This window comes from Puntigrus tetrazona, chromosome 7 (genome assembly GCF_018831695.1).
Source record: "Puntigrus tetrazona isolate hp1 chromosome 7, ASM1883169v1, whole genome shotgun sequence".
NCBI lineage: Eukaryota > Metazoa > Chordata > Actinopteri > Cypriniformes > Cyprinidae > Puntigrus > Puntigrus tetrazona.
This window is the reverse complement of record NC_056705.1, coordinates 23,349,781-23,363,026: the sequence shown is the minus strand read 5'-3', so window position 1 is coordinate 23,363,026 and position 13,246 is coordinate 23,349,781. Positions and strand designations below refer to the sequence as shown.

At 37.2% G+C, this 13,246-nt stretch overlaps 1 protein-coding gene across 2 annotated transcripts; it reads right to left on the bottom strand.

The window, feature by feature from the left end:
- Positions 1 to 999: 999 nt before the first annotated feature.
- Positions 1,000 to 12,811, bottom strand: LOC122349291 (cytoplasmic dynein 2 intermediate chain 1-like). Of its 2 annotated transcripts, XM_043245271.1 has the most exons (21): positions 12,296 to 12,811; positions 11,956 to 12,009; positions 11,219 to 11,876; positions 11,056 to 11,111; positions 10,671 to 10,913; positions 9,807 to 9,881; positions 9,379 to 9,598; positions 9,021 to 9,117; positions 8,771 to 8,900; positions 8,489 to 8,600; positions 8,285 to 8,379; positions 8,033 to 8,162; positions 3,970 to 4,142; positions 3,688 to 3,850; positions 3,424 to 3,531; positions 2,994 to 3,055; positions 2,839 to 2,890; positions 2,559 to 2,719; positions 2,310 to 2,441; positions 1,920 to 2,143; positions 1,000 to 1,771 (listed from the first exon to the last, which is right to left on the bottom strand). In XM_043245271.1, exons 1-21 carry the CDS (start codon positions 12,308 to 12,310, stop codon positions 1,594 to 1,596), a joined length of 3,138 nt encoding a protein of 1,045 aa, XP_043101206.1. In that variant the 5' UTR covers positions 12,311 to 12,811; the 3' UTR covers positions 1,000 to 1,593. The 2 variants fall into 2 exon arrangements, with proteins under 2 accessions (XP_043101206.1, XP_043101207.1); XM_043245272.1 differs by lacking the exon at positions 11,956 to 12,009.
- Positions 12,812 to 13,246: the final 435 nt, after the last annotated feature.

Genomic DNA, 13,246 nt, shown 5'->3' with positions numbered 1-13,246 from the left:
TATATATATATATGACAGTCAAGTAATTCGAGCTTAAAGACATTCCCTTACTTCATCGGTGCTCGCCGTCCACATTTGACAACTTTTTTCATCATTTGTTCGTTCAGGCGATGAACTTTTTAGAGACTCCATCTCTTCTATAACCATTTTATTTCTTCATGTCACCTCACGGATTGGGAAGCTTCCTCTGATTCAATTCACTCGGAGTTGTTGCCGGATTTCTTCTTTGGCTAGCGCTAGTTTATGTAGCTATTACGTTATTCAAAGCTCATCATGCTACGTTTTGTTTGTTCGTGACAGTTTTCTCATGCGTACCTTGTCACTCTTTGTTATTAAAAATCTGTCTATTCGGCTTAACAGTGAAAGAGCTGAAGGTCGTTAACAGAGAGCCGCGCGACTAGAGCCGTTGGGCAACAGTTACCATGGAGAAAACGACAAACAGTTATTGTCCATTTAACTCGTAATGGTCCTCATCTACAGAACAAGTCTATGTAAGACAATACAAGTTTGTGTAAAGCAAAGTTTTTTCCTCTCACTTATCAATATTAAACGTTGCCATACAAAATGATTTTAAAGGATTTCATATTACGCGTAATATGCACTTTATTTATCTCTTTCCATATGTTCTAATGTTTTGACAGATATCTTTACTACCCTTTTTCATTTTACCATTACTATTTTAATTATGTATAAAATAATAATTGAATTCGAAACAGCGCTGGTTTAATCGACCTGGTAACGACGACAAATATTTTACAAAAAAGTGTTTGAAAATGCAACCAGAGACAGACTATTAATGCCTCGTTCAGACTGTCAGCCCACATCCGATTTTGTGTATACCTGATTGGAATCCGATCTGGATGAAGTCCAAAAGTTGACAAAGATCCATAGTGTGAGTGATGGTCCTCGGTGTACAGTACAGTTTCCAGTTTCTAATATAGTCCAGTATAATTCCAGTCTCTACCAATAATACAAGTGTGAGAACGAGAGAAAACACAGTCTAAATGTAAATGTCTTTTAATAAAAATATCAATTAATAATTACAGTATGACAATAATATGATACAGTATAGTGAAGTAGTGGGACCATAAATAAAAAATATATTCCTGTTCAAATGCTAATCTAAATATTCATCTGTACTTACTGTAAAATAATACAAAATGGATAAGATGGATATATGTATTTGTATCCCTGAGCAACAGCAAGCTCATATTCATGCGGTCTCTTTTGTTTGTTTGAAGGTTACAAAATGCTGCTTACAGCAACAAAACCATCATGTACTAACATCAGCAACGTTTCAGATGTAATACATTTTAAGCCAGGGAAGTTCATTTGTTATCTGTACACACCAAAATGCGTAGTCACTTTGAAAAAAGTAATAAACATATATTTCTCATTCCTTTCATGCTGCTATAGCCACCATCAACATAGCATTGTGTACCTTATTGATGTAACAGGGAAATATAATTCACTCAGTCTGTGCATGACTTTCTAATATCTCTTTTGTGTCCTTTGCATATAACAAATTTAACTGGAAATTAATTTGAATCTGGGCTCAGATAGACCTTTGCTTGATTTGGATGAAAATCTCTCTCATATTAAAAAAGCATTGTACAAAAAAGACTGAAGTTTTTCTTTGTCATATCCACTAGGCACTGTAAGTGACTCCTTAAAATACTGAATCTCCAGCTTGCCGGACTGCTTGGCGAGCGCAATGCCAGAAAATGCGTTCTGTTTGGCTGGCTCACCAAACACTGCCATGGCTGTCACCCTGAGAAAAATAGTTGGAAAAGAGAGGATTGTAAAAACTGTTAAGGGCATGAGGTACACACTTTAACACTAATTACATATTTGACACAAGATAAGAAAAAACTTTATCACATTAAAAAGATCCAATATTTGATGTCCTAGCTTTTTACCTGTCATTGTGTAGATTCTCAGTGACAACTGGCACAAAATCCTTCACAGTCAGGTCCCAGATGTGAAGGTCAGAGGCAGCATCCAGAACACAGAACACAGCTGGCCGTGTCTGAGACCACTGCACTGACAGAATGGAAGCGCCACTAGAACATCCAGACCATTCCATCAACGGATCTTCTCTCAGGACAGAGTGCAGTCGGACTGTTCCATCACTGCAGCCAACCTGAAGAAATGAATTAAAGGGATAAATACAATGTTACCATTCTATATTTCAGATAGAACCTGTAAGAACTGGGAGTAAAATAACATGTTCATCACTGATAACATAAGTATAAACACAGAAATACATAATTAGACATACAGTAAAAAGCAATAAAAGCTGTTCCTACCAAGAACAAGGGTTCCCCAGAAGGACTGAAGTCAAGTGCTGTGACCTCCACTGGTCTACAGCTATCAAACTGTGATCTGTAGAACTTTGGAAGAACTTTCAGGCTGTGCCGTGTACCATGTCTAACCAAACCTTCAGTAACAAAAGAAAATATTGAAACATTTGAAGAAACATCTTGAGACCAAGAAGAATTACTTTTGCAAACACCACTAATCCAAATATCTCTTTAACAATTTCATGTCACACCCACCATGTTAGTACCAATGAAGTAATGGTTTGAGTCAGATGGAAGGAACTTTAACTGAAGGCCCACAGGAGGTCCAAATCCCCTTATAACATCTTGAGAAGGTTTCTCAGTTGTCTGTAGAGAGGAGCTGTGGAGTAGTTTAATTTTACCACCCGGCCTAAGACCTACCGAGACAGATGGAGCATTATTAAAACCTAAAAGAATAAAGTTTAATAGATGTGCATTTCAGCAAGGACACATTGTTGGAAAGCTTTATAGAAAATAGAAAAAATATTTTAGATACCAAGGTCTGTTTGAGAACCAGAATCATTTCCTTTTGGCAGCTCAACCACAACCTGTCAGAGACAAATTTACAACTTCAACTAATCTCTTCTTGCAAAACCAGTGTGAACTGAAAGAGGGATGTGAAAGAAAGTTTTTGATAAAATGCAGACATACCCAGAGAGTTAACACTCCATTTTCATCAAGAGATCCTAACTGGAATGACAGTCCCAGAGACTCTAGGATTTTGCACAAAAGAACAAGGAATTTGTTTTGGTGGTTCTCAAAACATACACTGTTGTTCAAACTATTGCTGAGTGGTTATTATAAATGTTAAGTTTCTTATGTTCAACTTAGATGCATTTATTTTACAATGTTTTAAAATGTAATTTATTCCTGTGATGGCAGGCTTGACATTTCTCATTCAGTGTCAATCAATCTTATTAAAGTTAAAGTTATTAACTTTTTATCAAATTAATGAATTATTCTTGCTGAATAAATCTTTAACATTTTTATTGCTGATCCTAACTTTTGAATTGTAGTGTTTTTATTTATTGAAATGTTATATTTGTATATAATTTGTACATATTATAATTGAACAAGTTACCTTCTATGTTTGCAGTCAGTGTGCTCTTTAAATTTGTATCAGCAGCCGCCAGTACAGGTTCAATGGACACCACGGGAGATTGGTGACCCACGTCTGAAAGCACAGCATCTGCAACCATACACAAAATACAGGTCAGTTTAGTTTTAGCCTGTGACCTGACTAATATTTATACCTAAATACAAGGTAAATACACAGTTTTGCAAATGCTTCTTTTTTCTATTATATATTTATTTAGACACAGCCGCTGAAGCAGTGGGCACTGACCTGTTGAGAAGGTTGGGTAGCGCAGTGTCCACACCTCTTTGCCAACTACCAAGTTCGAGTGACTACCAGAATGTTCTCTGAGGTCCCATACCACTACTGAGCCTACTTCTGTACCAGCAAACACTAGTTTAACTTTACCAGGACTGAAACAGCAACACCTCACCTGAGAGGGGTAGACAAATAGGAGAAAATGATTTACATCTTTATTGGCTGTAATGGGACAACAGTTCATTTCAGAAACATCAACAATACATTTTGACAATGCAAGTATGTTCTCCATACCTCAAATTCATAAAGAAGAATTTTTTGGGGTCTGGATGGTTCCCAGATGTTCCAAACACAGATGATTGTCTCACCGTCAAGCCGTACAGCACTGCTTTTGGAGGAAGGAGGATGAACAGACAGAAGAGTCTGTCTCTGGACGTGAGAAAACTGCAGTAGACTCACCTGCCGACCTGCAGGTAGATGCACATATTTACATGATCGTACATACAGGGTCTGTACCACCTGTGCCATAAACGTCCTGAAAAGCCAAGCCAAAACATTTAGATTGGCCCCTCTCCTTGTAAACAAATGGAACATGTATGACCCACCCATATTGAATTTGGGTCACAAGAATTTTGTGGTATTTGTATATAGTGTAGATTAGTTGCTGTTTGCACGTGTGTAGTTGTGAGCTTGAGTTGCTGTGGTGACCCTGGGCATCTTCAGCCAACACAGAAGACTACCTGCATTAACAGCAAACACGCTTAAATAAAAAAGGGAGAGAGATAAAAGCCAATTTTTCATCTGTTGAGAAGACCTCCAGGGTGAGGTCTGCAACAGATTTGTGGGGGCTCATCCCGGATCGGCTCCTGATGCCCGAATACATCAATGCTTTTATGAACAGTACACAATTACTAGAGTCAGAAGATAAAAGGTATGACCGAACTGTTGATTTTGCAAGAGAATTCTATTAAACAAGTCCATACTATTGCTGCACCTGTCTATTAATGTAACAGTGTTGAGGTTAATGCTAATGTTGATGCACACTTTACATCTATTGCTACTGACCACATCATCAAAACATACACTAACAACATCAAAACATCCACACAACACCCTAAAATTACACAACCTGCGATACAAAGAAATTATCCTGCAAAGCCTAACAATCACACTGAGAAAACCGCAGAATTCAAAATGCAAGGGGGTGATTAGACATTATATATAATTGAAGATGAGAACAAACAGAATTATAGTGATGCAGAATTAATCTGGGGCATTCTTCAAATTGCAAAACCAGGAAGCTATAAGGAAATGCTAAAGATGATAAGGAAGATATGACGGACGGGGACCTCAAAGGGTTTTTTCAGTCACACCTAAGGAAACAAAAGCAGTATAAAGTTATTCCAAGAATTAATGTTTGCAAAACAGAGTGAAAATGAAACAGTTCTTATACAGGGTAATAGTTCTCAAATGGAAAATTGTGCGAATATATCCCAAAGCTCTTGAAGCAGCTCAGTCACTTAACACAAACATTTCAGAAACAACCGGTGATGTAAAAAAAACTCATTGGTTTCCTAAGCTACTATCTCTCTTTTATCCATATATATGTATAGCCAAGCCAATTTCTGAACTACTCCAAACAATAGCAGGAGTGAAACAGGTTCAGTCCAGCCAAAGGCCCACAACTGCCTTCCCGGACTCCTGTAGAGTGGAAATTCAAAGATCAGAGAATGGCTGAAATACTGATTGACAAGTTAATGAAGCCACCAGTTTTGGCTTACCCAAACTTTAACCTCCCATTCACACTTCACACCGATGCATCAGAAAAACGTCTCGGAGCTATCCTGTACCAGCATTAGGATGGAAAGATGACAGTAATTGTATATGCCTCAAGAACAATTTCACCAGGTGAAAAGAATTACCGAATATAAAGTGGTAAATTTGAATTTCTTGCATTGAAATGGACTGTGTGTGACAAATTTGGGCACTACCTGTCCTATGCCCCATACTTCATCTATACAGACAATAATCCTCTGACCTATGTAATGAGCACAGCAAAACTAAATGCAGTTGACCATCGCTGGGTGGGAGAATTATCTGAATATCAGATAATGGCCTGGTAAAGTAAATACTGATGCTGACACACTATCATGCATTTCCCTCAATATAGGTATGCACAAAGGACCTGACACCAGAAATCAAGGAAGCAGTCTGGGATTGTACTCATATGGCTAAAAAGAAGGATGTTGCCTGAATTGCGGCACTCAGCATCTCTTCCATAGACACTGACCAGCCGTCCCAATCTTTGTTGTTGAAATACTGATTGACAAGTTAATGAAGCCACCAGTTTTGGCTTACCCAAACTTTAACCTCCCATTCACACTTCACACCGATGCATCAGAAAAACGTCTCGGAGCTATCTTTTACCAGCATCAATGTTTGTTGTTGCCAAAAATAAGTAAAGCTGAACTCTCCAGAGCTCAAAGGAAAGATCCAGTGATCTTAAAGGCAGTTCAGATGAAAGAAGATGTCAAGATACCAGATAAAGACATGAAGAAAGAAGTAACCAGAGTCGCCAGGAAACTCCTTTATGATTAGAACAAACTACTTCTGGGGGATGGTTGTCTTTACAGGCAGACTAATGAGAGGAAACAGTTTGTTCTCCCAGCTCTGTACAAGTAACTTGCTTTGGAATACTTACAGTACGAGTACTTCACCTGATGAGAGAAAGGTTCTATTGACCACTTATAAAAAGGGAAGTAGAGGAGTGCATCAAAGAAGTGCCCATGCATCAAGAATAAAAAAACAAAACAAAAAAAAAACAGTGAAAACACCCAAGGGGGGGGGTGTCCTATTAGGGTTTTGTTGACCAGTCGACTATGAGAACAGCAGACAAGCAAAGCTCAGTGTAATCTGAAAGTTAAAAGTGTTGTCTTAAAAATCAGGACACAGAGTTCTTTGCCAAAAACCTTAGAGAGCATGGAGGTCCAGGAAAATTCAGATCATACTGGGAGAAAACTATTTATGTGGTAAAGGAGCAAGTTTCAGACAATTCTGTGAATGTAATATTAAAATAATAAAAGGAACAAGAGATTTACACTAAAATTTGCTGTTGTTAGTAAATGACTTACCTGTGGAGACAGCACCACAACCAAGGGAACAAAAAATCTGTTTGCCACGTTGATACAACTGATTCAGATGAGGATAATACTGAAGAGTAATGGCTGAGAATCCCTGCAAGTTGGACTGAGCAAAGGAGACAGAATACTTACCAGCAGAGCCTAGTTAGTCCAGGAGAATCCTCTGTAAGAGAAGAAAAAAATAGAAAGCAAGTATCAGTGAGAATAAGTGACAACCCAGAGGAGATTCAACCACCAGATGAACCTGATCCAATCCCATCATCATAGACAGATGCAGACAGAGAAAACAAATGCATAAAGCTTAATGAAGCCACAGGTCACCCTGATCTGATAGTCTCTGATAATCCTGAGCTGAGGCGATCTACCAGAGACAGGAGCACTTTGTCAGCCAGAATTACAACCAAAAACAACAGTTAACATTGTAGGGGTTTACGGGACAAAAGCAATACCCATAAGGTGTTATTCACCATATTATCATTCACAAACACCAACATACTTACCTTAATTTTACATACCCCTATCTGAACCTTTATTGCCATACCAGACATTTACTCACCCTGTATGTGCTGACTGAAANAAAAAAAAAAAAAAAAAAAAAAAAAAAAAAGTTGCAAGGTATAATTTTCTATGTCCAAGAGAGTGTGAGCCACCCACATTGAATTTGGGTCACAAGAATATTGTGGTATTTGTATATACTGTATATTAGTTGCTGTTTGCACGTGTGTAGTATCTACATGTATCTTACACATTTTTTCACTACATTAAGATGTATAATGTGTGTATTTGAAGATATTTAAGCTGCATTTTCAGCGACAGTTGAGAGCTTGATTTGCTGTGGTGACAACACAGAAGACTACCTGCATTAACAGCAAACTCTTGTCTCTCTCCCTNATTTTTTCACTACATTAAGATGTATAATGTGTGTATTTGAAGATATTTAAGCTGCATTTTCAGTGACAGTTGAGAGCTTGATTTGCTGTGGTGACAACACAGAAGACTACCTGCATTAACAGCAAACTCTTGTCTCTCTCCCTTTTTTTTTTATTTAAAAAAGACAATTTCTCATCTGTTGGTGAGGTCTGCAACACATGAGCCGAACTTAAATTACACTAATAAATTTTGGTTTCTATCATTTTAGGTAGTTCTAATCACATCCATGTATCCATCACTCAAACACTGCCAATTGTCAGTAAATGTAATTTTAATGAAAATATTACCATGAAGAAAGGGGAGTTTGGTATTGAGTTGAATGCAGCCATCACTAAAGGACAGTGAGTCTGTTTGAGAGCGAAGTCTTCTGATTGAATTACTCTCTGCCATATTCTCCTCTATTAAAACAGCCATTACCTGACATACAAATAAATAAATAAATAAACAAACAATTAAATAGTCATTTTAAGTGAGTAGAACTTCATTAGTTTATTGCTTCATTTACTATGCATTTGAAATTGATTATAACTATTCTTTACCTGTGCAGCAGAACGTATAAAAGTAGTCAGACGTTGAGAATCAGCAGTTATTCTTGAAGTGGATTTATCTGTAGTGTCTCGCGACGCCCTAGAACCTGGTTACAGTTCAGAGGATGAAACAAAACACAATACACTGTATTTGTTATTTTTATGTTTCCATTCGGCATTCATTACTAATGACTGAATCAATGCTGAACACAATACCTCCACATGCTGCATTTGCTTCTGGTGGGTGCTGCGTCCATTTGTCTGTCAAGTCTACTTCTTCTGTTTGTATATCTCGATCAGTGTTGTCTTCATTGCACTGCACATAAGCCTGGAGTCACAGTGATCTCATGAGATTGTATAAAAGCCAACATGCAAATCTAGTTGACAGAGAAGATATGTAAGTAAATATATGCCTATATTGTTTAAGATAAGTTATTAAAAATATCCCCGTTGCTGCTTTGTAAAAAGGAAGTACCTACAACGTCCTAGGTTTCTAACCTGTTTTGTATTGGCTGTTCCAAAATTCTTGATGTACATGTCATACTCATTGACAGGAGGTAGGTCCAGCAGAGAGAAGGTGATGGAGAAGTCTAAATCAATCAGACGCAGAAGTTCTTCACTGCGCTTCCTTCAAATCAAATCAGTCAATTTAATTAATTAGTCAACAAAAACATTTTTTTTTATATTTAAAAAAATGATGTGTTTACTTTAACGTCTAATTAGATCAATATTAAGGTAGAGAACTTGCTTCTGTTTCCTGACCACTTTCTGGCTGATCTCTCTCTGCTTTGCTGAAACAAAATCGATCATTTTGCCATGCGTTTGTCTTCTGTCAGAGTGCTTTTCTGTGAAAAAACAAAAAGCACAGAATTTTAGGCAACTCGTGTCACTCGGCGACCATCTTTTGCTCAAGCGGGATGTAAAAAGCTTATTATTCAGGCTAGATCAGCCAGTGCACATCCAAAGATCTAAGCACAGTCTCGGAATGCTTACTGTTTCTATAGCAACCAGGACTTCTANNGAGTGGCATGTCTTGGGTATTCTATGGTCTTAGTTCATATTCAACAGTAAAATGTGCAAATTAAGATCAAGTTTAGTTCAACTACCTCTCTGGGTGGCAGCTGACTTTGTAGGCTTTGATCTTGCAGAGTATATTCTCTCATTTTCCTCATCAATGGCTCTTTGGATGGCTTCAATCTCTTCTCTTCTCTTGGGACTCAACTCTCTCTCGTCTTCTCTCACTTTTTCATCATGTTCCTCATTCTCCTCCTCCTCCTCATTATCATCCTCCTCTTCACCAACATCCTCAAAGTCGTCTTCATAATCCTAAAAGCAATACCAAAAAACCCCAGCATTAAATGGAATAAGATAAAAATTTGAAATTCGTTGTTATATTCAGGTTCAAGATTCACATCAGATATTAGGAAAATATAATCCCTATATAAATATACCAAGATATAAGAGTTATTTATGTTCTAGATATATTCTATGTACTAAGTGATGCACGTAATGGAAGCACTAAACTGCTTCACACCTCAAAATCCTCCTCATAATCTTTATGATAATCTTTGCTCGATTGTTTGTCCTCTTCATTTTCTTCATTCTCCACCTTGAAACACAAAGACATGCAATCGCATTAGCCACAAAGTGTTTACTCTTTTACTGGAAATTTGGTCAGGCTAGAAAGCAGAAACATCTTAAAAAATAAAGAAGACGACATGCAATGAAACAATTTTAAATATTAGCTTTAGAGAGAAATGAGTTCTGTGACTCCAAAGGCTTTTGTGTCAGACCTCTAACTGAGGCTGAAAGGCTGTTCTTACTTTTTGTGTGTTTATTTTTAACACTTATAAATATAATCGCAGAACTCTTTGTTCATATGCTGTAGGGGCTTTGTATTGGTTCAAGTTTGCATTATACATGATCACTTAACATTATGTTAAATTTATGTTAAGAACAATAAGAGAATTTCCATTCAGGATTTGTCTTATCCTAATCGTAATCTTAACTTAGACAGTTTTAAGGGATGTTATTTTTCTAAATTATATTATTTATTTACTTATTTATTTCCCTCTGTGATGTTTTGATAAAAAACGACAAAAGAAAAAAACAAAGATAAATTGTTCCAAATAAAATCAATTTGAATTTTCTTTTTGTGCTGACTTTAACTAATTATAGGTGATCTTTAAACAAAAACCTTACAGGGATCTCTGGATCACTCATTTCAGCTTTAATAGATGTTAACCAAGTTATCTTCTTATGTAGAGTTATTAAACATATGTAAATTATCCAAGTTATTAAACATATGTAGTGGAGATTTATTACCACACAGACCCCCCAAAAAAGAAAAAAAGAAATGGATGTCATGAATCTCCAACATTATTTGAAATGTTTATACCTCTTTGTCTCTATTTATCCTTTCATTCGGATTGTGGCCTGAGGAATCTTTATGCTTCCACTCTCGGTCACTCCTCTTGGAGTCTGAAGGCTCCTTGTGCCGTTTTTCACGCCGTCCATCTTTGTCTTCCCTCTCCCTGGCCTTTTTCCTATCCCCATCTTTGATGCTGTGGAAATAATCCTTTGACTCTTGCCACTCCTGGTCATGCTGCTCCACTTCTCCAGAGTGACTAGTGTTTGCCACCTGTACAAAGCAACAACAATCAGCTCCACAGAGCTCATTCAAGTCAGTTGACTAGCCTGACTTGAATATAGTCTGAATTACATTATTAATATATTATCAGATAAATATCTCGCTTATAAATAGCAACAATCTTATAGCTTACATGGCTTTCTTTATCCCTTCTTCTCTTCTCTCTGTCTTCTCTATCTCTTCTGTGTTCTGAAACACAAAAAATAATACCATTTGTTTTATTTTCTAAAAAAAAAAAATCAAATAGAAATGGTTGTAAAAAACTTTTCTCTCGGCACAAATAGTAATGATCATACCTTTGTGTCCAGAGTGCTCTTTATCACTGCGTCTCTCTCTCTTTTCTCTGTCCCTCTGTTTTTCCTCATATTCATGTCGATTTTGTTCACTTTCTTTTGCTCTGTGTTTTTCTCTCCTCTCTCTATCTCGTTCTTTGTCTCTCTCCCTTTCTTCTTTTTCTCCCTCTCTTCTCCCCTCTTTTTTTCTATCTGCTTCACTCTTTCGCTCCCTGTCTCTCTCCGCTCTCCTTCTATCTCGGTCTTTTTCTCTTTCCCTGTTTGTACTCCCGTCCCCCTGATTGTACACATCTATGTCCCTCTCTTTATAGCTGTCCTTTTCTCTATCCCTCCGCCTTTCACTGTTTTCTTTTTCACCTCGAATATGTCTTTTTTCTTCTTCACCTCCATCTCTGTGTCTGTTCTCTCTCTCTCGTTCTCTCTTCCTCTCTTTATATCTATCGTCCCTGATGTCTTCCTTCTTGATATCCAGGTTTCTATCCCTGTCAGGGTCTCTATGTTTACTTCTCTCTCGTGTGCTTTCTCTCTCTCTCAGTTTTTCTTTCTCTCTCCTTGCATCTCGATCATGGTCCCTGTGTCTGCGATCCAGAGATTCTCCATCCCTGTATTTCCTGTGCTCCTCTTCTCGTTTGGATCTTCTTTTGCTCTCTTCATTGTGTGCCTGACAAAACAATGGCATTTAATGGGTTGTGCTTCTAAACTTTGTCTTTCTCTTCCACACAAACAAACCCGCAGATTACCTGAATGTGTACTTTTAAGTCATCAGATTTCCAAGTATCTTCTTTTGTTATTTTCTTATGAGAGGACGGGGAAAATGAACAGCATGTTACAAAAGTACAGAACAAAGCTCATGACTAACGAAATGCTGCAAAAGCCGATTCTTTACATGCCAAGTGTTCAAATAAGTGAATTAAGTGGGAGATTGCTATTAAGTTAAAGAGGTTTAACTAACGCATGTAACTTAAGAAGTTTTATTTGGCTATCGATGAGTGGCTAATCGTGCTGTTTAGCTGTGACATTTTCAGGGGGAAAACTATCGCTACGTAACTGTTGCTTCATACGTAATAAGCTTTGTTTTACCTTCACAGGGTACATCGCTTCAATGATCTTCTTCTCAGCTCTCCTTTTCAATCCGACAATATGCTATGTTATGTTGACAGCTTTCAACGCCATACCGCTATATGGCTAAAGCGCACGCGCAGTTTAATACTACTATGGTAACCTGCCAAGCCATGGTAACAACAGACTATCCAATCGAGCAAAGAGCAATCGCTCGATACTAATGTTACTATGGCAACACTGTCGAATTTAGATAATCGAAAGATCGAACAATATGTGTTTAACGTGACGTAGCACAAAACAAAATATCACAGCGCTTGCTTTGTATTATACGTTTTCCTTGATCTGCAATAACTGCCTACTTGTTGAGAAGAATTAGTATATGTTGAGGTATACGTTTCAAGTCGTCCTCTTGTTGTTTCATGTATAATAAAATGTTTCAAAAAACAAAAAAAAACAATAGAGTTCCATTTATGCCAAAAAGTTTGGCACAAATGGCTTTGTAAAATACATTTGTCAATTGCTGAATTCAGAACCAAATATAAACAGATTGATTTATTATAATAATAGAATCAAGAGCCAGATTACAGAAACTGTTAAGACTTGCTACTGTAATATCAGCGTCAGGTAGCTTTATTACTGCAACAAATTAAACAAATGTAACATCATACTACAAATAAATAAACACTAGGCATCATACACTTACAAACTCTGTCAATAGTGACAAAAAAAATAAACTGAGCATCATACACTACCAGACTTTAAAGTTGTTCTGATCACAACAAACTCATGCAGAAACATGCGCCTTGTTGCTAGGAGACACTGTACAAATAAAAACCAATGTGTTCTAAAATCGGCTTTCCTCAACTTTACCATGGTCTTGCTATACTAGACACATTTGTAGTAAACATGGTTATACTAATGGTAACCAGTCTGAATGATCGATTGTTTAATCTCGGTTGAATCTAAACT

Coding starts and splice junctions, on each gene's coding strand:
- LOC122349291 (XM_043245271.1), bottom strand. Junction 8,380..8,488: donor AGCAAATGCAGCATGTGGAG/GTATTGTGTTCA, acceptor AACTGTAACCAG/GTTCTAGGGCGTCGCGAGAC. Junction 3,851..3,969: donor TTCTTCTTTATGAATTTGAG/GTATGGAGAACA, acceptor TACCCCTCTCAG/GTGAGGTGTTGCTGTTTCAG.